General features: G+C 36.5%; 3 protein-coding genes, 1 non-coding gene and 1 pseudogene across 5 annotated transcripts; 3 read left to right on the top strand and 2 right to left on the bottom strand.

The window, feature by feature from the left end:
* Positions 1-262: 262 nt before the first annotated feature.
* Positions 263-10,640, bottom strand: LOC122016580. 2 transcript variants are annotated; one of them, XM_042573934.1, is made up of 13 exons: positions 10,410-10,640; positions 6,925-7,025; positions 6,776-6,848; positions 5,607-5,900; positions 5,442-5,520; positions 5,079-5,237; positions 4,750-4,940; positions 4,474-4,668; positions 4,288-4,393; positions 3,303-3,358; positions 2,281-2,387; positions 2,087-2,174; positions 263-738 (listed from the first exon to the last, which is right to left on the bottom strand). In XM_042573934.1, exons 1-13 carry the CDS (start codon positions 10,590-10,592, stop codon positions 595-597), a joined length of 1,776 nt encoding a protein of 591 aa, XP_042429868.1. In that variant the 5' UTR covers positions 10,593-10,640; the 3' UTR covers positions 263-594. The 2 variants fall into 2 exon arrangements, with proteins under 2 accessions (XP_042429868.1, XP_042429867.1); XM_042573933.1 differs by having other exon boundaries at positions 4,750-5,237.
* A 363-nt stretch (positions 10,641-11,003) lies between these two features.
* Positions 11,004-11,076, top strand: TRNAE-CUC. The gene has a single exon. It is a non-coding gene; the product is annotated as a tRNA-Glu (tRNA).
* Positions 11,077-11,267: 191 nt separating this feature from the next.
* Positions 11,268-14,728, top strand: LOC122017038 (protein TIFY 3-like). Its single transcript, XM_042574503.1, has 5 exons — positions 11,268-11,477; positions 11,830-11,935; positions 12,037-12,301; positions 12,391-12,448; positions 14,302-14,728. Exons 1-5 carry the CDS (start codon positions 11,350-11,352, stop codon positions 14,384-14,386), a joined length of 642 nt encoding a protein of 213 aa, XP_042430437.1. The 5' UTR covers positions 11,268-11,349; the 3' UTR covers positions 14,387-14,728.
* A 789-nt stretch (positions 14,729-15,517) lies between these two features.
* LOC122017564 (protein CHAPERONE-LIKE PROTEIN OF POR1, chloroplastic-like) lies at positions 15,518-18,335 on the top strand. Its single transcript, XM_042575212.1, has 5 exons — positions 15,518-15,714; positions 15,792-15,895; positions 17,261-17,643; positions 17,934-18,010; positions 18,091-18,335. Exons 1-5 carry the CDS (start codon positions 15,518-15,520, stop codon positions 18,239-18,241), a joined length of 912 nt encoding a protein of 303 aa, XP_042431146.1. The 3' UTR covers positions 18,242-18,335.
* A 654-nt stretch (positions 18,336-18,989) lies between these two features.
* On the bottom strand, positions 18,990-22,675 carry LOC122013375 (annotated as a pseudogene).
* Between the last annotated feature and the right edge of the window lie 1,862 nt (positions 22,676-24,537).

Raw genomic sequence — 24,537 nt, 5'->3', positions numbered from 1 at the left:
TGGAAATCATGGGCCAAGGAGCCCTTCTCTTGACTTGTACTGATGATAATTTGACTTCACGAGAAATTGAACAAAAAACTACTGAATTAGCCTATTTCCGTATGAAAACATATCACGTTATTATAACAAACATAAAGGCTATGCGGTGTTCACGCCAGGCTTTTATTGACACCTCTAACAATTCGCATTGTCATATGATTCATCTATTGTTGTGAAAGACTATAAACCTCTGTGTTCATATAGCTCAATAAAGGACGGAAAATAAGAGCAATGTTTCCAGTCTTAAATTGTGAGAATAATAGTGCAAAACTGTATCGATGTAGCAATTGAATTCTGATTTCAGCAAACCTCCTGCACACTCACAATTACATAAACAGCTTACTGCTATAACACCTTCCACTACTTGGCTTAAACTGGGCTCTCTTAATGGTCCTTAGGGTATTCTCTTCGCCTAAAATTCTCTGCTCTAGTGTGGAGCCTGAATATTGATCTATAGATGAGTCACCGAGGATCACATAGAGTTACTCATTACTCACCAGCAAATTGAAAATTTTAATTTTAATTTTAATTTTTTTTTTGCAAAGGCGAGGTTGATCACTCCCGTTTCCATTGGAAGTGCGAATGTGTATTATGTCTTTGAAAGGTACCCTTCTGTGACAAAGGGTAGCATGATTGTGGAGCCTTCATAGCAGGCTGGGTTGGTACTGACCCTGAAGCCATTTCTGCTTTCCGCGATACCTGATCAGAGTACATGGAAAGCCATTAACAAAGAGATCCACAGTTGTTCCCTTGATTGTTGCCAGTGTTACAAGATTTAATTCAGTGGAATAACCCATGTACTAGTTAAAAATATAGGGCGAAAATATAATATTTTTTCAGCATATTACCAGTATATTTTGCCAAAAATGATAGTGATGCAATTTATTCATAGATTTTAATTGGTGGAAGAGAATGAAAGAGTGAAATGGAAATGGAAATGAAAATGAGAACAGAAAACAAATAAAATAATAAGTGAATGATCCTCCATGCTGTGTTGCATTTACGATACTTGGATTGTTCACCTACTTGCTTCCATACTCATCTCATGCACTGCCACTTTAACACTGAGCAAACACTCAATGCCCCTATTAATCGTGTGTTAAAAAAAATCAAGAAATAGTCATGTCTGACACTTGGATCCACACTAATATTCAGTATTCATTCCCAAGTAGCATAAGTTGCAATGATGGATAGAATGACAAGTGGAATGATTTATTCTATTACAACTTAGTCAATCTGTGCCACCTGGGCTAATAATCCTAGGTCAATTGCTTGCTGAGCTGACTTGGCTCATCTCGAACAAATTTTCCAATTTGCCCGGCCTACTAGCTTGGTAGAGGTTGCCCATTTGGCTCACATAATCCACCCAGTCTGCTCAAACCATTGTATTGCTAGGACGATACAGCCCACCTGACTAATCCATGGTCCAACACACCCATATTGCACAACCTAGCTTGCTTGAACTGCCTTGCCTGACTACCTATGTTACATCTCGCTTGTTTAGCCTATCTAATTTGTCCATCTTGCCTAGCTTATTTGACCTGCCTATCACACCCGGGTCCACATAATTCCCAAATCTCTAAGTCCATTTGATTTACTCAACTTAGTCATCTTGCTTGTCTAGTTCAGCCTGGACAACCTGTCCATTTTATATAGCTTAATTTCAGACTTCAAAATTTACAAGAAATATTGTAATTGGTAGAGATAGAAAGCTTCATTTCATCATTTAAGCTATTGAATAGATGGAAGGAGCATTCCATCTTAAGTTGGTCTACCCAATCGAAGAACGGAGTCATATACAAAATGGTCCATTCCCATTCCATTATGTACCAACTTATAATACACTTCTCCACGTGGACAATCATGCCACAAGTGTAATAAAGAAGCCCATAGTTCAAGGTTTATAGCATGGCATTTATAGTTTTTATGTGCCAGCAAGAATCACAAAGGTCAACAATAGTTTTCAACTTTCAGAAGAAAACTTAGGAAATGCCATGAAATATCTGATTTAATTGTATGCATTAGTGTACATGTAGTTTCAACATACCGTCAGTATCCGAGAAAAGAATGAGGTTCCAGTTAATGATATTGCCTTGTCAATTGACTCTTTGTTGGCAAAGACAATATGTGCTTCTCTGGATTAGAAAAACAAGGGTCATTTTTCACTTCAGCATATTCAAATTGATTGATAGAAGATGAAGATCTTTTTAGAACAGGAATCAAAAGATGCAAAGGTTTTACCCTTTTGGATGGCTAGTTAACGCATCAGTTAGTAAGGTAACTTTAACAATAGCACCACACTTTGTAAAATGAAAGAATAGTGCTTCCCTTGATGCTGCAAAATGTACCTGCATCAGAAGCATCAGATACCTGAAGACATGCATTTTTCCCATGAACCTTGTGCTTTTATTCAAGAGCTTCATACTAACATACAAATTGCAACTCAGCCTTATCATCATACAACCATGGCTACTGCCAATATGGCTTATCAAAAAGCTAAATGACAAATTTAAAAAGAAAAAAAAAATCTATCTACAAGCAATCAAAAGATAAATGAGAAAAATCAACATGTTACGGACATATATATTTCACATTTAAGCAAGTTGAATTAAGTATAATTGAAGGTGTACAGAAGAAGATAAAGAAAACTAGCTTGAACGTACTTGTTATAAAAAAAAAACTAGTTTAAACTGACTTGAATATTCCTAGTGCTGAACCTTACATGAAAAGATCGATCACAAAATAAGGTTAGTGTAACCAATCTAAAATAATTTGAATACGCAATTGATTTTCATTGTAGTATTGAGCTTAATGACCACTAACAATTTGTGTAAATTATTTTGAACATACTAGTTGTTGTTGTTGTTGTTGTTGTTGTTGTTCTAGCCTGATCATCTTCATGGTCAATGATGTATGCTAAAGTCAATGGTCTTGGAAAGTGATTACACTGGAATTTTACAAACAGATTTACCATCCACAAAACCCTTAAGTTCTTTTATTAAAAAGAACAGAAAGGAAGCATGATTAATAAATTGGGGAATTAAATCCTCAACATCCATCAATTTCTCAAATTTGATGCTATACTAGCTGAGAACAGAAACCCAAGTCCATCTGAATCAGACATGCTGAAGAATTCAATGTGATTTGTGCAACAAAATTTCACGTTAATGATTGACAGGATATTTGGCTATTTACCGAATTGAAACTAAGCAATTAGAGAAGAAATATAAAAAGGCTACTTTCTAAATGTTTTGCTGACTTACATTAGAGACAACAACAGTTCTTGACTCAAAATCTTCCTTTGTGTTATGGTGCTGACCTGCAAAACAAGGAACTCATTCTCAATGTTAAATTCTAAGAGTGACGGATGCCTCTAAGACTAAGAATGACAGATGCCAAGAGCTTAATAGACATCATATTATCATGCTAAGCCTACCAAGGAGATACCATCAGCTGAATTAGCCAAAGATTCCTTTTGCTATATAGTTCAAAGAATGATGATTACTAAAGAGAAAGCAGCGCCCCATGGTAATCTAATAAGTTATTTTGAGTAAAAGCAATCCACCAAAACAAATCATGTACAAAATTTAAAACATTAGAATAAACATGTAAAAGTAAGGACATTTAGCAAGAGAAAATATGACTGCTGCAATAACAAATCAGAATTAAAATCATTTGGCACCAAATATTGCCACATGCATAGATGTTGTCATTTTAGAGCGAGATTTTAAATTTGAAAAGGCAAAAACAATTTCAAACAAGGGCATACAGTATGCCCTCACATAACATTGAAGTGCGACTACAACCTAGAAATAATGAACAGGAAAGTCAGTAAATTATGTAAAATATCAATAAGAATATTTAAAGCGTTCACTTGGACTATGCTTGTTGAGTTTTATCACAGATCTATCCATGTGTTCATACAACCACAGACAAGTATGACAACAGCAGTACGGAAGTAATAAGGTGCAACATGCATTCACAGAGCAAAACATACTCTGATGATGATGTATCAATACCTAAACAAAATCACTACTGATACTAAGACTTCCATTTGACTAGCACCAAAGCTTGCCAGTAAATCCACATAACATACAGAGAAACATTGATGAGAATAATGACTAGCCTACTGCAATATAAAGTGTGAGGTAATAATTGCAAGTACCTACGGCTTACCGTATCCAAAAAACAAACAACACATGTTATTTCAAGGTTTTAATGAAAGACATTTCATAGTGCATTAATGACCTGATGGTAACTTGGATTTCGAGTTATTCAAATCTGCCTGTTTTGACCGGAGCTTTTGCATATCCTTTTCCACTTGTTGCAGCTTTAATTTTACATCAGTTATTTCCTGCATCAGGAAATTAAGAAAAAAAAAATCAGTAATTTAAAATCTATCGTAAATTTCACATTACATGGTTGATTACTTACATTGTGGATGGGCCTGGATTCACTGTTTCTATTTGTAAACTTCAGGGGTTCAGGTTTATCTGATGTTAAACTATATGGAACTGAATTCTGTGCCATAGTTGTTTCTGAGGTATTCTTCTTTGATGCAGATTGAACTACTTTATCAGACTGTTTGTTCTTCTCATTTAAAGATGATGCTGAAGTGCATGTTGGCTCCTTCACGGTATTATTTTTCACACTTGTTAGATCACTAAGAATAGGAAAATACTGACATTTAATGGAAACAGAGCCTTTTACCTCTTGTAATGCCTCTTTAGTTTGCAGAAGGCTTTCCTCACTGCCTGCAAATGAGGCATACATATTACCAGAAGTAATATAACCTTGTCTTATCTTTCTTGATTTATCCACCGGTTCAAATGAGTACCGTTTATTGTACTCCTGCACATCTTGTCTTTGAGAACTGTTAGCGGCAAGCCTCCTTTTATGACCTTCATCAAACACAGCACTATTTTCAGTCTTATTGCCACTGTAAGTTGCATATGGCTCGACTACTACTAGCTTTGAGTCTTGACTTTCCTCAGTATGAAGGTTTAGTTTTTCTGTTGTAGTGATATAGTGTCTTTCACCTCTTAATAAGGACTCATTTTCTTTGCATCGCTTGCCTAGCCTATCCCAAACATTACCACGAGGCCTTGTAATCTGTGCCTCTATGGCAGCCACATCATTTGCAGAAGGCTCACTTGGAACAGTATTTCTATAGGAAAGAAACTCATGTTTAATATCTTCTGCATGAACAAAAGATAGAAGAACATTGTATAAGATACATATACATGGACAAATAGTTTGCACACATATTTTTTTTACTAAAAATTGTTTATCAAAGCAGAGAAGTGAGAGTTGTCTTAGCTTCTTCAAGAAAAAAAATGAAGGAAAAAGTATTTTAAAAGGAAAAAAAAGGAAAAGGAAAAGGAAAAAAGACTTGTCTCTACCAATTGGTTGTGAATTCCTCATGACTGTTTCTGTCTTTGGCATATGCAAAGGTTGAGAAGGCGATGCACTTGAGCTTATCTGCTCTACCATACGAATGATGAAGTTAGATAGGGGAGGCCCTTTTAGAAAGTAATGTGAGAACTAAGGAGGCATAGCCAATCGACCTTCCAGTGCTGATTCTGTCTTTCTAGGCAATGCTCACCCCCAGAAAAAAATTTAGTAGAGGATATCAGGCTAGCATCCACAAACATTGTGAATCCATTTTGAGTTTGATTAATATCGTCCAGACAGCTGAAGTTATTAATTGCACGTGTGTGTTCTTGTGGCCTATCAGCATGCACTTTGATAGAAGCAATTTCACTAGGACGCCAACCTTTAGGTCTCTCTACATCATCAATGTTGTTTGCATGGCTCAAGCTTTCTTTATCATTTGATGGATCAGAAAAACCACCCTTAGACTGAAATAAAGAATACCAACAATACATAATTAATTATTGTCAAGTTGTATGATGAATTAAAGTTGAAAAAAAAAGAGAAAGGGAAAGAGTAGCCTAACACTCCAGACAGTGCCATTATGGACCTATCACCTAACTAGCACCTCTGGGTGGACTAGGCACCTAGACAAAACAGCCTATGGAAAAAGCCTTATGCCAAGTTGTTTCATTGCTTTAAGCTTTATGCAAACTAAAAAATCAGCACTAATAAATGTTGCCATCACCAAACTCTTCCAACTTCTAGCTTTCTATAAGTCTTCATCTTAGGACTCAAATGCTTCTAGAATTTTCTGTAAATATGCAACAAAAGTTTCTTCACTAAACCTTCCTCCCCTGCTTATGTAAAGGCCCATCAGACCCCTTGGGCACAAGCAAGCAAAGGAAGTAAGCAAGAGCTAGAGTGGGTCGTCTTCCACCCATAGTAATCTACAGAATTTATAATACATTTGCTGCTAGAAATCAGTTTTTCCATTTTAATCAATTAGTAATTCATCTACTTGATCCAGCAAATGCTAACAAGCTTAAGTCTCTAATAGATGGAATATAGAGAAGAGAGATTCCACATTTCAAACAATAAAACTTGTTTGCCCAGCATGACATTTTGATGTTACATGTGAGATTTAGATTTTCCTAAAACAAGTTTAATTTACATGGTACAGTGAAGCATTATTGCTATGTGGCATTGCCTATTCACATATAATATACTCCAGTTAAGCATAGCTCGCCCCATGTGTTTACCACCGAAACAAGTAGCTCGAATGCCCATGTTTATTCACCAATAGCTATAACCCAAATTGCAATAGTTAACTTCCTGTTCCATGGTAAGTTATGGAGATTACCTTTGTTGTTTCATCTAAACAGTGAACAGGTGTATTTGAAACATTAGTTTGAAGTGATAGATAATTCCAAAGCCTGCACAAAATCATAGATGAATAAGCAATACCTGCATGAAACATCGATAGATTTGTTTATCAAAAAAATAAAATACCATGTTACAAAGTTTTCACTTTCATTGCCAAGAAATGCCTCCAGTTCATCTCGGGCTTGATTTTGATGTTTCCCATTGCAAACAAGAACAATAATGTATTCCTGGATAGGCAAATAAAACATTATTCCAACCCACCACACTATAACACTTAGGAAATCAATTAACAACAATTACAATAAACAATATGGATGGTTATTAAATGTGATCTAAGAGACCTAATCATCTGGATATTATTAATAAAAGAGCCTTGCAGAGTGAAGCAATCCATGTAGCCAAACCTAAATACTCAGGACAAACATGGCTTGATAATGATGAATCAAATAATCATTATAGTTTCACCAAATTGACAAATAAATGTTACAACTTTAAATCCATGTAGCCAAACCTAAATACTACTGGCAAACATGGCTTGATAATGATGAATCAAATAATCATTATAGTTTCACTTTCACCTACTTGACAAAATAAAAGTTACAATTTTAAATTTAGACGACTGGGATAATAATCTGACACAACCAAAATTACAATGGTCCATTGCAATTGAAATTACAGCTGTGAGTGACATTCAATTACTTCCCACAATCTAGCATACTGATATACTAACGACTACCATAGAGAAGAGCAACTACAATTCGAATGAGACTGAATGACCAATCATATTAAGAGTTATAAGCATCGGAATTGCATTTCTGAACATCTAGATTCATTGTTTGGCCAGAGTAGGAGATGAATCTTAACATGATTGCCAAATTCAGTATGAGTAGCAGAATTGGACCATCAAAGATTTAGGTACTGATCAAATCAGATCAGTAGGATTGGTGAAATCAGAACTCATCAGAAAAAATATTTTGTTTACAAAACAAGAGAAGACAAAATAAAATTTGATGTCTGAGATAATAAAAGATACTTCAGAGTGATATATATTATGTTTCACTAAATACCAGATTTAACAAATAATATGAATATAAATTATATAATTCTAAAACATTAGATTACTAAAATATTGTATAATGTATTGAGAAGTATGAAACTGCTATCATTAGCATTGGTTAAAAAAGCCTCCTCCTAAGCCACTTATGTGAATGCATAAGTTTACACAGTGTGAGGACAGCACGACATTTGCTAATAGCTACATATGGATCATTCAGGATAAAAAGATTGCTAGCTTGTTAAAGTCCAAGTCATATTCAAGTTAAACAAAATGCATTAGGTTAAGCCAGGTTTACCAAATAGAGAAAAAAAAAACAAGAATATTTATAGCTTAGGAAAGTTTTTTAGTATATGGATTATTACGTTAATTAGTATGAATTGTTACATATTACGTGTTTTGTATCATGTATTTTTTAGATTCATGTATGAAATTATGAATTAGTTAGAATGATCAATTTAACCATTAAATTATAGACTTCAATTTTATTTATGTTCAATGCTTAGATTGAATAATTTAATGCACTAAAAGTAGATGCAAACTCATTTTACATTTGATGTCATACAATATTGTCAGTATAATGAATGTTAGGTTTTTCTTAAAGAAATGAACCACATATAAACCCTCATATGTGCCTAAACACTGCACATTTGTTATCTAGTCATTCAACCGTGTGTCGTCTACATAGGCTTTTTAAATCATGATTATCAGACAAATAATATCCAATTATTACTTGATTAAATTGCATTGTAAAATAACTGGAGAATAAATACATTTACATTGTCAGTAGATAATAAAGATGTTACATTGGCAATACATAATAAAGCAATATATATTAATATATAATTAATAAATACTAAAAGAGATTATGCTAATTAATAAAATCATATTTTATTAATATAAATTACTGAATAATATTGGATTATCAATATGGTGTTTAATAGAACTTGATTAGTGTTTAATTCATTTTATAGAGTCTAGTTGGGCATTAATTACATTCAAAACAATTTTAGAGGATATAGGATTTTGTAATCCTCTTGATTGAGAGATATTATTGTCCTTTCTCTCAATCAACAATAACTTCTCTCTATCAACAACAAACTAGAGAGATGTGTAGGGTTCTAGGTAAAGCAAGTGGTGGATCACAAGCCACAATGTAGTTGAACAAGCAATAAGATTAATTCAAGAAGGGAGTCAAGCAAACAATGAAGACTCTCTCTCCCATAATTGCTTACTAAGAATCAAGTTGAAACTGATGTTCGTTCTCAAGATTGATCATGCATGTTCCAAATTCTGTTAATTAACCTATATTTTGATTGACCGTGTAATTTTCCTTATTCATTCCTTGCTAATTCTTTTAATAGTTCTTTTTAAACTTGTGATCTTTATGAATAGTTCAAATTATCTAGAAAAATTGGATTGGCATCACCCAATCCAATTTGCTTATATCTGTGTCAGTATAAAGCAAGGCAGTTGAATTGAGTTTGTACAAATTACTATTTGCTTCATTTTACTAAAATAAATTGGATAATGGACAGTAAATGCTTCGAAAATTATCAGTGGAACTGTTGACTCTGATTACCAATGGCGTCGATATAATTGGAGAAGGGAAGAGGGAAGCAATCAGTGGACCACTATGCTACGTGAAGAGAAGAATGGAAAAGAAATTTAACAATATATGCTGATATTTCCCAGTTACCATTGTTTCTAACCTCATTATCATCTTCATGTCTCAATATGAGAAGCTTGTTTCAAACCACCCACACACACAAACCTTTCTTTCATCTGCAACTATTTATTTGTTGTGCTACTATTTACCCACCTTTGACTAGAATTTCCATTATTCAATGCACAATAATGAAATACGACACAGATTCTATCTATCCACCGCATCATAACTCAAAAACAAAAGTCAGATTGATGATGATGAAGCTCCAAGAAGAAATTTTGAAATACTGAAGAAAAGGAGTACTTATGCATCAAAGGCAGTAACTCTATGATTATTTGATCTATAAGGAAGTATGAGGCCCGATATTATAGGAAGAGAATAAATAGTCCAGAACAAATTCCGTCGCAACCCAACCATGATATCTTCTAGAGCTTGCTTGAAAATTATGATGTAAATAGGAGCTTATGCGGTATACTCTACTCGAAAGAAATCCAAGAATTCAACCAGTTTGATTGAGCATTTCCTAACTGCTCAGCATTAACCCAAACGTATCCAGTTATCCTATTTGTTGCTCCGGAATCATGAAATAGTCAAAATCAAAGTTTGTTTCCCACAGGACAGGCGTTAAGATGATTCTTGGCCTCTCTTCGCGCTTGCCCATATTTAGTCATTAAAATAAAGCAACAATCTCCATTTTTAACTGGTAAGCATAATTCAGAACGAATTCCCCAAGATCCCAATTGCGATCTCTCCCAGAACTCGACCGACCCAAGGGAAAACTCCCCAACTCAAAACAAAACCCTACCCGAAAAATTTCCATAATAAAGCAAGGCCATTGCCAGACGTACAGTATATCCAATATCTAAGAGAAATTATAGAATCTTGTACCGTGAGGACGTCGTCGGAGTAAGCGCCAAGGAAGTCTAGGAGCTTGCGGGAGACGGCGTCTCTGAGCGCGGCCGCCTCCGGCGACCTCCGATCCATCCTGAACGACCTCGGCTCATTCAATAATACATCAGCATCCACCTTGGCCGCCGGAGACGCTTGATCGAGTTGGCCTCGCTCCGCCATTTCCCTTCCCCTCCCTCCCCCGAGCCTTCTTGCTTTAACTTCGATTTCTCGGGTAATGTTGAACAGGCAAATATCACAATAGTTCTCTTGAAAAGGAAACTTTTCAAAATGGCCCAAACTTGGCATCTTTTTTCATAATACTTCCCAACGTTTTATTATTAACAAAATACTTCAAATGGTTTTTACGCATGTGCGTGACGAACATATAGTCAATTATTCTTTTGCCTTCCCATGGTTTTATTATGAACAAAAGGGGGTGCTTTTAAAAATACTAGCATTTTTTAAAATACCTCCCCCTAAGTTTTCATTATTGTCAAAAGGAATTCAAAGATTATATTTGTTATTATTCCTTCGGACCTACGAAAAATAAATAAAACTTTATATTATATAATATGTGACCTATAATATCAATCCGTTGTAGTCTAGTTGGTTAGGATACTCGGCTCTCACCCGAGAGACCCGGGTTCGAGTCCCGGCAACGGAACTTTTTATGATTTTGTTTCATTAAAAAAAACTTGCTTATAAAATCACGCATCGTCTCGTAACTTTACCCATTTGTGAACCAGGAATCAATAACATTATCGGATCGGGTTTTTGTTAGTCCGATAACCGTACCCGGAATCGCTTTTCATTCCCGCGTGCTCCAAAAGAGAATAAATCAATAAAGTAGTGCTAGAACGTGAGCCTCTTCCTCAGTTCCTCCTCGCCGTTTACCTCTTCTCGGACAAGGCAAAACGAGCGGCTAGCGAGCGCATCGATGGATCTCTTCGAGGCGCAGAGCAAGGTGATCTCGAGCGATCGGTCCGAGGTCGGATCCATGAAGAATTTGGAGGATGGTGCTCCAGATTTCGCCCTCAATGGCTCCGCTGCCGAGACTTGCGTCAGGTATTGAATGCTTGGACTTAGAAGATGATTGAGTTTTGTGTTTTTTTTTACTCGAATTTAGAGAAAATAACTATTTTTGTTGGCAAGTTCATAATTTTGAAGAAGTTGGGGAAATTAGGTTATGACTGCCGCTTTGTGGAATTTGTTCGGAAAATTAGGTTATTCCTGATTCTTTGTGGAATTTGTATGATCCAGATTTCCTTTGGGATAAAGTACGATCGAATTAATGAGGATTTGACTTGTTAATTTGCTGGATCCCACAATTTTATGTGGTGTAGTCAGTAAATGAGTCTTGTTTAGTGCTTGTGCGGTGATGATGTTTACTCAATTATTTAGTTGAATGATTCTTTAGGAACTTTCCGATGATGGTGCCAAAGCAAAAACCACCAGCAGCCTCGCAGTTCATCATGTTTTATGGCGGATCCGTCAATGTATATGACGCTGTCTCTCCAGAAAAAGTAAGTCTTTTTGCTGTATTTATATGTAGACAAGAGTTTTGCACCGCTGCACTTTGCATCAGATTGCCTTGATCTAATTGTGCAGTTGGATTTTGAAACAGGCACAAGCTATCATGCTCATTGCTGCAGCCACAGCAGTGGCCTCAAGGGCTTCTGCCAATAAAGCTGCTTCTGCGTCTGCTTGCACAACAGCCCCAGCCGTAGTTGGTCCTGGTGCTGTTATTACATCTGCACCATCACCGGCTGCACCAGTGCTCACAAGAAGTCTGTCATTTCTCAGCTCTTCAGCTTCAGCAGAAGGTGTTCTAGTGAAACAACCTCAGCTTACTTTTAATTCGAGCAGTTCGCTCAGCAAGCTGCAAGATGGTCGGCTTCTTCTTCCTTAGTCAAAGACATTTTTTTTTATATGATTTAAATTAAACATTTGTTTATCAATTCCTTTCATTCTTTTTTAGAGCTCCCTATTGCCAGGAGGCACTCACTTCAGCGCTTCTTGGAGAAGCGTCGTGACAGGTAAAGGATAAAATAGACTGTTTCCTCTTCAAATGAAGACAGGAAATTTTGGACAAATTTATCTTGCTTTCCTTCATTTTGTTTTGCTCATTACTTTTACATAAAAGTTTATCATGAAGAATTAGACAAATTTAGTTCAATAAATATGGAATCACTCTCTCTTTGATTTAAGATGAATTGTTTGAAGTGCTCTAAGGCTGGTTTCCAAAATTTTCTAGTTAAGATATTTTTCATATGTACTTCATTTTTTATACTGCTTTGACAATTTTTTATATATTTTGAAATATAGGTTTGGTTTCTGGACTAAACAAATTTTCTCTCTGAGCTAAGTTGGTAATAATTATTAGTGGATAATGTATCAGTAGACTCCTGCCAGTTTAGTCCCTTAATTGTGACTGCTAGTTAAAGAAATATAACCCAGTGAAAATTCTGATCTTAACTATTAGTTAAAATTTTGATTTTTAACTTTTTTAGGTCTTATTTTCTTCCTGCTTGATGTTTGCCTAATTTCTTGTCTATTTTTGGAACAATGACGGTTGATGCAACAATACCTCTAATGTCTATTCTATATCTCTTATCCTTTTAGATGTTTAACTCCTTTCTTAGGCTTTGCATTTGAAGATATCTTGAAGAGATTATGCATGATTTAGAGAAAACATTTTGAAAAATAATTTTATAGTTGTTTTATATTCAAATTATTTTGTTTACTTATGAAGCACAATATGAAACTTTATTCGTGTGCACTACACTTCACATTGTCGTATTAAAGTGTGTATTTAATTTATCACAACACAAGAAGATTCCTTCCATATCAGTTGCTACATAGGATGGTCAATCTGCTTATGTCTCGTTTTGCCAATGGTCTAGTATGGGACCATCAAAACAATAGGTATTGGTGAATCTTTGTTTGTTTTGAACTAGTGTGATTCACATCGTGTCCAAGCAACCCAATGGCTCAATATAGATTAAGATGGGTGTTGTGTAACCCAAGAAAACTAAACAAAGTGATATTAAATTAATATATGTATAAGTAGTAGATTAGTCCAAGCAAAACAAATTTAACAGAACTCATCAGTGCAATAGTTATTAGAATTTTGGGGCCATAATTGTAATTGAATGTCTAATGTCATCATCTAAATAAGTCATAAATCAATGTGGTTAAATTTAGAATTACAGATTGACCTAAGGGCTTAATTGTTATGAATATAATAATGTGGATACCATGTGCAATTTTTGATTTATTGAGGGATTAAATTAGAAGTAAGCAAACTTAGGCTGCTAGAAATAAGGGTTATGGCCCCAATTCGCAAAGAGACGATTATTTGTATCCCATCGGCAAAACTCTTTGGAGATTTAGAAATTTGCAAATTGAAGACCATTCCAACATGAATTCTGGGACGCTTCCGAAATTCTAATCATTATGTTTATTTTTTATGAATTACATAGAGTTTAGGATTTTATGTTTAAATTTCTAACTCATTTTCCATCAGTAGTCTCCTTCTTATTCTCCGGTGGCAACCACCTTTTGCCTCAAGACACCAGATTTGCAAATTCTGGTGGGCCAATTCCAATGATCTTGTTTTTGAATTGGTCTAGACTGTTCCTTGGTTGTGCAATACACAGAGAACAAAAAAATCTCATCGTGTCTTAGAGATAATTTGATTCCATTTGCACACTATTGGTCTGGATGATTTAAGACTTGAGGAAAACAACTACACATGCTTCTAGATCGTGATTGCTATGAATTGATAAGTCATCATTCCAATTCTTAAAAAGTTGTAAATTTTTTCCTCCATTCTTGAAGTATTTCAAGACCATGTGAGATTTTTGATATCTTTCTAACGTTTGCTCAGGGTGGTGAGCAAAGGCCCTTATACTAAATCGATGCCTAAGGACACAGCAGAAGTGGCTTCTGAAGGACAGCCTCAGCTCATATGACCACTTTCAAATCCATGTCTACCTCCAACTGGTGTTTATATTGTTGTAACCTGCTGCTGCTGTTTTTAGTCTATCGAAGAACTGTGAATTCCTGCCGTTTCAGTTTGTTGTCTTATTGCTACCGAAAGGCGTAACGTTGTGCTAAAGCTTCTTCAAAACTCGGGTATATTAATTTGCCCCCTGAACCTTTTATGTTGTAAAATAAAACAATATCAATGTCATTTGCTTGTGGAACATTCTGTTCATTTGGAGTTGGGAGTTCAGTTTGAGATCTATAGTTTGTGATTTGTTGCTATAAAATTAGACGAATATTTAAATGCATTTGGGATGGTGTTTAAATCATATTGAGTCTCTAAATCATCTCGAACAATTACTTTTGGCTTCATTCTCTATAATACATCGATTTAGATGGAATGGTCTGGCTTGATCACTTGGGATGGATTGAATGGTGAAGGGGATGGATTGTCAATTCGAGTAAACCGATTGGTCAAGATGGGTTGTCGACATGAGTTAGAATTGAGTGGATTATTAGTAGGGGTGAGCATTCGGTTAATTTAATATTAATTTTATATAAATTCTTTTTATTGTTATTTTAAACAAATTTAGTTAATTCGATGTTAACTGAAATAATTAATTTAGTTAATTTAATTTTAGTAAAAAATTTGATTTGATTCGATTAGTCAACATTAAATTGATTTTCGATTAATTCGGTTAATTTATTGACCGAATTAATCGAATGCTCACCCTTAATTATTAGGCTAATGATATTAAAATATGTTGGGATAATACATATTTAAAAATATTTTTTTTAATTACGATATCTATACAATTTTAAAGCTCACGTCCAAATAATCAGATTTGGTCAAATTTAGTCGATATTTTTCTTACCTATAAATATAAATAAACAATGCCGTGCAAGTCAAGGAGCCTCGCTAACTCATTACATTTTATTTTTATTTTTATTTTTATTATTTTTATAATTTGTCGAGATGCTAAATTATGACGTTAGTTTATTTTTAAATAAAAACAGGCGGACCATTTATTTATTATTATTATAAAATTCGAATTTTGGAAAAAGAAAAACTCGAAAGTCTTGCTCGAAGCGAGAATTGGTAAGCCGAACCGGGCCGGATGGCGTGGCGTTATCCGGCTTATTTTGACCATGGCTGCCGAGTTCCTCATCTCGTTGCCCATCCCTTCTGCTTTTCGTCCTGCGAGGGCGGCGGCGGAGGAAGGGACGCGATGGAGTCCCTTTTGCTCTCCAAGACGCCGAGCTGCTTCTCTCGCTTCTCGATGCGGCCGAGGAATCACGGTCGCCTCCCTGCGCGGTGACTCTCTCGCTCTTATTTGCTTGGCGGATGCCGGTTCTCGAGGAGATGTCGATTTATTTGCTGTTTTTTCGCAGGAAGGAGAGGGAGGTGCGGATGACTCGCGTGAATGCTCCAGGAGTCGCTAGGTGTTCGATGGATGCCGCTCTCGGCGGAGTCGATGGCGGCGGCTATGATTTGCGTAAGCCTAGTTTTAATTTTACTTTGTTATATAATTTCTGGAGAGAAAAAAGATCAATCTTTAAATTTCCCGTTATAAGTTTACTATAAAATTCCTCTTTCTTTTGCCTGAAATGGATGATTATCTTTGTACTTTAGGCACATTTATCTTTTTCACATTAAAAATGAAGGTATGGAAGAGTAGGGATCGACGATAGTAGAGAGAGGATGGACAATTTTCTATACTCAACAAGGTTTTAATCAGTTTGTCTATTTGGATGGATGTTATGAAGGATGATGTTCAAATTTATTCCTTCAAAATCCTTCTCCATACTTTATTTGTTGAATGAAACTAGAGATGATTGATCCATTCATTGATTTGTCCCTTGCTTATGATCTGCTTGGCGACTTATCCATTTAATGAAACAGGACCCCAAGTAAATAACTCATTTTTTTGCCATGAAGCAAACAATTCATTTTTGTCAGATGCCCCTTAAAAGGTGCCAAACTGTGTGAGAAAAGTTTTCGGACAAATATTGGTAGGAATTTTGTTCCCTTAAGCATTGTTTTTTAAGCTATTTAGCATCTTGGTAAAGTGGATAAATTATAGAGGGTATGTTCTTTCATTCCAAATAAAAAAGTATGCACTTGGTAAATATGTAAACATTGGCATGAAACATGTATATTATAAGAATTCAAGTGTCCATTTTGCACAAATTAGCATTGGCATGAAACTTGTATATTATAGGAATTCGAGTGTCAATTTTGCACAAATTATCAATTACAGGTCACAGCAATGTTTTCATATTGAAGATAATTTAGGACAAATTCTTTTTTTCACTTTCCAAATTATGGGCGATCCTTTAGTGCGAGTAGGCTATCATCTCAGATTACTAGTTTCTTTGAGGCAGTCATCCAGAGCATATGCAGATAGATAAAGCCAGCAAGTGTAAAAACTATGCCACATAATGTATTGAGCTTTTGAGTTTATGCTTTTCATAATTTGATCTTGATATTTAATATGAAGCCCATGATACCATTTCTCGAGGCATTCGAGTGTGAACTATCGAATCTTCCAGGTTAGAAACCCTCCATTCAATTCTAACAATAGGATCTTCTGTTCAGACCTTCAAACTCTTTCTTAAAAATGCTTACTTTGTAGATCGAATTTTTAAGATTTATATATGCACAAGTATGACCACTAGGTGTTTCAAGACAGATTTTATAAACTTCTGACTTGCATTTCTACTCAAATGTGCAGTATTTTACAAAATATCTAAACTAGATACCTTCTTGCAATTGCCATAAATATTGCATAGACTGAACTGATCATCATTTTGGATTGCAATTTCCTTATACACACTTAAACCATATTTGTTTCCTGCAGGAAGCATTCCAAAATTTCCTCGAATGAAAGTCTGGGATCCTTATCAACGCCTTGGTGTAACGCGCGATGCTTCAGAAGAAGAAATCCTAGAGGCTCGAAATTTCCTAGCAAATCAATATGCTGGTCATGAGGGCAGTGTTGAGTCTATTGAGGCTGCTTATGAGAGGATACTTATGGCTAGTTTTTGGAAGCGTAAGAAGTCAAAGATCAATCTGAAAAGCAGGTTAAAAAAGCAAGTAGAAGAATCACCCCCATGGATAAAAAGATTACTTGACTATGTTGAGGTACCTGCAACTGATGTGATCCTTCGAAGACTGTTCCTCTTCACTTTCATGGGTGCATGGAGCATAATGAATTCAGTCGAGACTGGACCAGCATTTCAAGTACGTTGATGTTCTGTCTGATACTTTCCACTTGGCTTATTGCTGCTTTTGCTTCAATTTTAGTAGTGGAATTCTTTAACCTGCTAACAACTTTGATTTGTTCAACACATTTTAAGTACCCTTTAATGCAAGCCTGATATCTTCTAATCTAAGTGTTACAACTCCTGATCCACTGTTGAAATCATTTCCGATGCAACTCCTCCAGTTTATTTTACAAGACATGGTTATTATTCTACACATGCTAGATGCAGATCTTACTAAGAAAATTCGGTTGGTTTCCTGTTCCACAGGTTGCACTCTCACTTTTGTCTTGCATCTATTTCCTAAATGAGAAGATGAAGAGTGTGGTGAGAGCTTCGATAACTGGGTAAGTGGGCTTTTTAATGCTTCGAATACTGTTGTGAAATTCTTATTGTCGATCATTCATTAGTTTCCTGTCTTCTACAGATTTGCAGCTCTGGTGATTGGCTGGACAGTTGGTTCCATTGTGGTTCCTGTGATTCCATCAGTTCTTCTTCAGCCAACATGGACACTTGAACTCCTGACCTCATTGATTTCCTATATTTTCTTATTCTTAGCATGTACTTTCCTCAAATGAGTGTACTATTTTTTATTAGAATAGATGTTATTGTCATAGCATGTAATTGTGGTATAACAATTAACTATCATCCAAATGCTTTTTTATTTATTTATTTTTGTTTGTGTTTTTCATCCTTCAAATAACTTTTGTTTCCAGCTTGAGAATTGAAAAAGATGCCTAAACCTTTCTGGATTGGTTTGATTATGTTTGTTTTCCTCATGGCAGAATAAATGTTGGATGATTGGGAAGAGCTATGAAGAAACAAGTGAAATAAAATTATTCTCATGTTGTAGGATAGATTGAAACATTTCCCACAGTTTTTTCAAAGGAAAGAAAGAGGGAAAAGTCATTTTATTAATTTATTCCCACAATTAATCATTTGCAAATTCCTCTTTCCTCTCAATTGATGTGGACAAAAGTAATCCGGTAAAATACATGGATTACTTGTATCGCTCTCAGACCAAAGGTTGTTAATAGATGAGATCTCATGGATCTTACTTGTATAAGTGGTCCATTCTCTGAATTGTACTTTACAATCCAGAAGATCCAGCTATGATAGAATGGTGTAACGGTAGAGTTTTTTTTTTTAAGTATTTAAAGATTAAGTTTTAATTTTATGAATTAACAGATGAATTTTGATTAATCTAAGAAGGTTGTGCTGATTTATTTTAGTGGTAAATGAAAATTTTTATAGAACCGGTCAAATTCTATCTTTTCAAAGATAAAAAATAGATATTAAGAGAATATAATGAGTTTAATTAGGTTAAATTAGGGAATAAAATGAAATTTTTTCATAAATTACTGAACAGATACTTCAGAAATTCTCGCCCTTTTTTTTTCTATACATGAACGAGACTTATTGTGACGAACCGAAGAGATCTAATATAAATACGTGGATCGACCAACTGAATGAATCGATTCACAATGCATCAACTTATGCAGCAACCCTTGGTCTCTCTGATCTTCTTGTTGGATCATCTCCATGGAGCATTTTCAATGTAGGTTCGAATTTACTGCCGCGAAAATCAGAACTACCGAGACTCACAAGGATTCTTGGAGACATTCTTGGGGATTGGAGTAGAAGTAGTCCTCTTCCTTAGGTCTGTCAGGTATCATCACTCTTCTGGTAGGCCTTCCCATGCGATTAGCATGAGTTGCCTTAACTGATGAAGAGAAGTCTTCCCACCCTAGAGTTTCATTAGCATACTGATCGATCAGTTCCATTAAGACCTTTCGATCTATCGTGATGGTCTTCTTGAAGCCCAAGTGTCTGCAAATTGTAAACAGAGAGATCTCTCTTAGGCAAATCAAACTTTGGTTTGAATAACAAAAACAAGGACTTCTCCTTCTGTAAACTCAAGGGGTGAGTTCTCATTCATTCTTTAGGAAAAATAAAGAAATTCAGTAAATTTTCGATATCAAACGCGGTACCTGCGATGACCTTCAACAACTTTAGCCATATTTCCATCATAAGTAGGAACAAAAGTATCACTGGCTAAAGAAACCATGTAATCTAATGCTGCCATTTGCGAAGAATGGTTCTGGAAATGTTGAAGATCTGATGGCTCGAGTAAAGTTTCCTTCCTTACCTATTCAATTATTTGAATTTAGAAAATCAAAGTAAGAACAATAAATAAATATGAACATATACGCTCACCAAATTTGGAAAAACATTAGAAAGAGCTCTCATTCTCCGTTCACCACCATATATTTCTCCTGCAGCAATGTATACTTGGGTATGACGATCTACATCGAGGGCTCTTAAAACCAGAGCAGTCTCTTCTGGTGTTAGAGGGCAGAGACCATCCTTCCTTTTGAGTTCAGAATTGATAACTTTCTCTTTCCACCATGGATATGCATATCTGCACCAAATGGATAATAAAACCTTCAAAGGGGGCATTGGAGAAGTGCACAGACTTGCCCAAAAAAAAGGAAAAACTTGTACCTCATTCTCGTCAGCTCTTCTGCCTCTTCATCAGTGCAACCATGAGTACATCCAGAGAAAGCCAACATGTCCATCTCATATCGTAAATGCAGAACCAAAAAAGGGCCATTCTGTTGCAGAATTCTGATTACCCTTCTACCCAACTCCTCAATCTGAGAAGTAAATCTCAATGCAGCAAAATTCACACGACAACGCAATTTTTGAATCTCTAAAGGTAGCCCATTGTTGGCAAGCCGTGTATCTGTTCTGTTGAAATGCACAATCTTATGCTTCTTTATCAAGAACAGAATCTGGTTACAAGGTAAAGATGACTGTTAACACATTCCTCTATTTTTTTTCATGATTCGAAAAGCATACTGACCTGATTTTTGTAATACGATATGTCAGACCAGCTAACGGGTGGCATAGTGTACACCATTCCCTTCTCAGCTCTCCATTTTAGTCTAGGCGGTAGTTCTTTTAATATCCGGACCTCATCCCTCAGAGATGTGATAAAATGATCGATGTCAAATATATCTTGGAATTCACTGCCAAGTGAACATGACCTTTAGCTTTAAAACATCATGCAAAGTTGGATGTAAGGTCAAATGAGTGAAAAAAGATGTTGTAGAAACCGAGCTTTAAGCATTTAGATTAGAGGTGCGTGCACACCTGGGGTCAGACCAAAATGATGTTTTATCCAACTCTGGTATTATAAGTGTCACATTCAAATATCTTGCAATAGCAACCATATCGCAGATCTGGAAATGAGAGACAAATGTTCCATAAGTATTAAATCAACACAAAAGGAAGAAGGAACTGCTCGCGCCAAAGACCCAAAGATACTTTAAGTTTGATAAAATCCTTACAGCTGCTCGCATCTGGTTGAGCCCACCATTACATGAGACCATCATATACCCATTGTTCCTGTAGATCCCTAAAAGTAAAACACAATAAATTTTTCATATCAAAACTCAGGTTAGCGAATAAGACAAAGTCTCAATCAAGTAGCACAGATTTAAATTGGAATTGGGGCAGATGTTTCAAAGCCTATACAGAAGAATCTTGATCATATAGCAGCAAGAAAATTGAACAACCAGGAAGCTATTTAGTTTTGTCATATCTAGGACGATGATGTTGGTATGCTAGATGAACATCAACTAAATAACAATGACACTGAAAATGCAGCACGAATTAGCCAAATTTCATTGAGGTCAATTAATCACAAGGGTGTCCTCCCAATCTATTTGATTCACCAGGAAGATTATACCTCAAAAAGGATTTAAACATGAACAATAAATCCTATCAAGCAACCAGGAATCGGTATTACACTTATTGATGAATCAACTTAAAGTAGAAAATGGAAACAGATACCACATCAGTGCCTTACATGGGCCAATTAGTGACAAAAGTAAGACACCAAATCATTAACAATGATCAAGCAACCCGAGTAATTGAAAGGTCATGCATTGCGCAAACAGCTAAGAGCAAACTCAAATAAGATAGTTCTAACTGCAAATGCATGGTCTCAAATAGTATCTTAGCAAAGAAAACTCAAAGGAACTATGTTTCCTCCAGCATATTCAACTACAGTGATAAAAGAACCCAAGTAATTAAAATTCAAGCAAAAAAAAAAAAGGGGGTCTAAAAATCCATAAAAGTTGAAAGAATACTCACTCTTGGGTGGAAGAACGGTCTTGTTAATGAAGATAGAGGTGGACTGTTTCCCATGGATTGGTACATCAGCGGGGGGAGAGCAAGATGACCAGCCACTCCAGACACGCGGCGCCCACGTCTGCCCCAGCGCCGTGAGCTGGAGGAGGCACGTCCAGAGCAGCACCGTAGTCGTCGTCCGGATCATCCACACCTTGAACTTGGATCTGCTCTTTAACCTCTCCGCCTTCGCCTCAGCATGAGGTTTCAGGCCGTGATGCCTCTCTCCTCTCCACTCAGATCCCATCGCCCTCTCAGGAAGGCGCAATCGATGAATCCAGAATGTGCCGCCACGGCCCCAAGAGCAACAGCAAACCGCCTCTGGTGCCAAACCCCAGTAATCCAGATAACAGACACACAAGCAATCTCCGATTTTCACTCAATGCAGCTTGGCACAAGGAATCACCAACCAAGAAACATCTAATAGACCTTTGAAGAAGCCCTAAGTTTCCATCTCAGGTTCAGAAATCAGGATCTAGACAGCTAATCCTCCAAACTTGCATACCTTCCAGAATTAAATTTTTTTTTAAAAAAAAAGGCAAAATGCGATCTTTCCCCACTTTGAACCACCGCTCACGCAGCAAACATCAACCTTGGCCGCCAAAGGAAACCTCCTTCAACAAGAAGCCACGCTCGCCGCGGAGAGGTGGCCAAAAAGATCAAAATGTTTGGCAATTACGCGCCTGGACTCGGAGTGGTTCACAATGCGCGTCCGGCGGCGCCGCCCGGAGATTGCGAGGAAGAATGCGAGGAAGACGGAGAAGCGGAGGCGTTTTCTAGAGAATAAAAGCAGCAGCGGAGGAAGAATGCGTGACACGAGTGACATCAGACAACAAAGAGATAAATTTTAAAAAGATAATTAATTCACAACAACAACAACAAAAAAAAAAAGATAATTACTGTAAAAAACTCTATTTATTTGTTAAATTTCTATTTTAATCAATTTGGTTTATACCCCATTTTTCATGATTTGTTAATAACTTTTAAGCTTCTAAAACTGATATTCATACATATTATATTTTTTTAATAATATACTTTATTTTTTTTTAATAATTTTTTTCTCTCCTATGCCTTTTTTCCCGATAGTAAAATTAAAAAGACGAATTACAGATATTATCCTCTCACTTATTAAAAAAATTAAATCTGTTATGAATTATTATTTTTTAATTCTTTTGTCGGTTTAAAACTGTTAAACTACCATTATAATTTTTTTTATATAATATAGGAGATTTCAAGTTCCGGATAATTTATGTGGTCCTATAAAAATTTCTCATTTATCCGAATAAATTTAAAAGTATAAATGACACGTCAAAAATGGAAATGGAAGATAAATTTCTTATGTTATGTAAAATATAAATCTAATTAATTTTATTAACTATTCTGATGTCTAATTTCATAGAAATTAGAAATCTGTTCTGTTCCATTAAAATATCCATCAGGGTCCTGTGGCTTTGATTTGCCACATTGGATTCTTACAACAGAGTCAGACACTGGTGAGTCCTCAACAACTTCAGAGCATATAATGTTACAATCTCTTTGATCATCTTTTTGGAGACCCATAATTGTAGCCACATTAGCATGTTCTTTATGAATATACTCAGAAATGCAAATTTCACTTGCCGATGGAGTGGGAAGTGGACATGAGATTCCTGGAGCAATATGCTTGCTGCTCAACTCTGTATCAAAACAAAGTACTTACGTAAGTTAATTACAAACAGATAACTCAATGCTTAATGTTGTCAAGAGCTCATTCAAGCTGGTGCATTACAAAACATTCAAGCTAGTGCATCACCAAACAGACTACTAGATAAAAATCCACATGGCTATTACTAGAAGAATATGCATGGTCTGAACCAATCGCCACATAAATGCCAAGAGCCCATTCAAGTGTTGCATTTTAAAATGAATAAACTACCAGGGGATAAAAATCGATATGGTTCTTACTAGATCGTATTTACACGGTTTGTATCAATAACAACATATGGCATCTGCATGACAATGAAAAGACGAAATATTTCAATACTTTTCAGTCAAAGTGGCCTGGGAAATTTCCTCTAAACAGTTTGCCTTTTCCTAAAATAAAAAGTGACATCAAGAACCCTAATACGGGAAGGGGTGCCATCGCGCCGGATCTAACCCTAAAATCCACCAGGAGGGGCAGAAGAGAAGGCAAAGCCCTCGCCGCTCGCCTCCCCGGTCGGCGCCGGTAAAGCCTCTACGGCCAGTTGCCTCGCCCTGCTCACCGCCTCGGCTCGCACCCACTCCAGCGCGCTCTGCAGCAGGTCGAGCTCCGGCAGCCCGAGCTCCTCCACATCAGCGCCCAACAGGTCGCCCACCGGGCCCCACTGCGGCCCCCGCAGCGCCTCCTCGAGCGCCGCCTTCCTCCTCCTCCCTGCCTCGAGCCGATCCCGCAGCTCCTTCTCCTGGCGGCCGAGCGCCTGAACCAGCAGGGCGGAGAGAGGGTGCCGCGGCGGGGTAGCAGGCGCGGCGTCGGCACTGCCGCCGAAAAACCGTTCCACGGAGGGGTGGCCGTAGGAGAAGGGCTTGCCGCTGGGCGAGGACAGCGATCTCGGCGCCGTTGAGAACAGAGAGCTCGCTGGCCTTCTTGAACACGCCGTCGCGTCGCTTGGAGAAGCACACCTGCCTCGCCGCCCCATGCCTATCAGCCGTCGATCGC

The sequence above is a fragment of the Zingiber officinale genome, chromosome 8B (genome assembly GCF_018446385.1).
Source record: "Zingiber officinale cultivar Zhangliang chromosome 8B, Zo_v1.1, whole genome shotgun sequence".
Lineage (NCBI taxonomy): Eukaryota > Viridiplantae > Streptophyta > Magnoliopsida > Zingiberales > Zingiberaceae > Zingiber > Zingiber officinale.
This window is presented reverse-complemented; position numbering and strand designations above follow the sequence as displayed.

Excerpts from the sequence above, each read along its gene's own strand:
- LOC122016580 (XM_042573933.1), bottom strand. The coding sequence starts at position 10,592 with ATGGCGGAGCGAGGCCAACTCGATCAAGCGTCTCCGGCGGCCAAGGTG. Across the intron at positions 5,238-5,441 it reads GAGGAATTCACAACCAATTG|AAGATATTAAACATGAGTTT; the intron begins GTAGAGACAAGT and ends TTGTTCATGCAG. Across the intron at positions 4,669-4,749 it reads CTAAAGAGGCATTACAAGAG|GAGCCAACATGCACTTCAGC; the intron begins GTAAAAGGCTCT and ends AATACCGTGAAG.
- LOC122017038 (XM_042574503.1), top strand. The coding sequence starts at position 11,350 with ATGGATCTCTTCGAGGCGCAGAGCAAGGTGATCTCGAGCGATCGGTCC. Across the intron at positions 11,936-12,036 it reads ACGCTGTCTCTCCAGAAAAA|GCACAAGCTATCATGCTCAT; the intron begins GTAAGTCTTTTT and ends ATTTTGAAACAG. Across the intron at positions 12,449-14,301 it reads TTGGAGAAGCGTCGTGACAG|GGTGGTGAGCAAAGGCCCTT; the intron begins GTAAAGGATAAA and ends ACGTTTGCTCAG.
- LOC122017564 (XM_042575212.1), top strand. The coding sequence starts at position 15,518 with ATGGCGTGGCGTTATCCGGCTTATTTTGACCATGGCTGCCGAGTTCCT. Across the intron at positions 15,896-17,260 it reads TGGCGGCGGCTATGATTTGC|GAAGCATTCCAAAATTTCCT; the intron begins GTAAGCCTAGTT and ends TGTTTCCTGCAG. Across the intron at positions 17,644-17,933 it reads AGACTGGACCAGCATTTCAA|GTTGCACTCTCACTTTTGTC; the intron begins GTACGTTGATGT and ends CCTGTTCCACAG.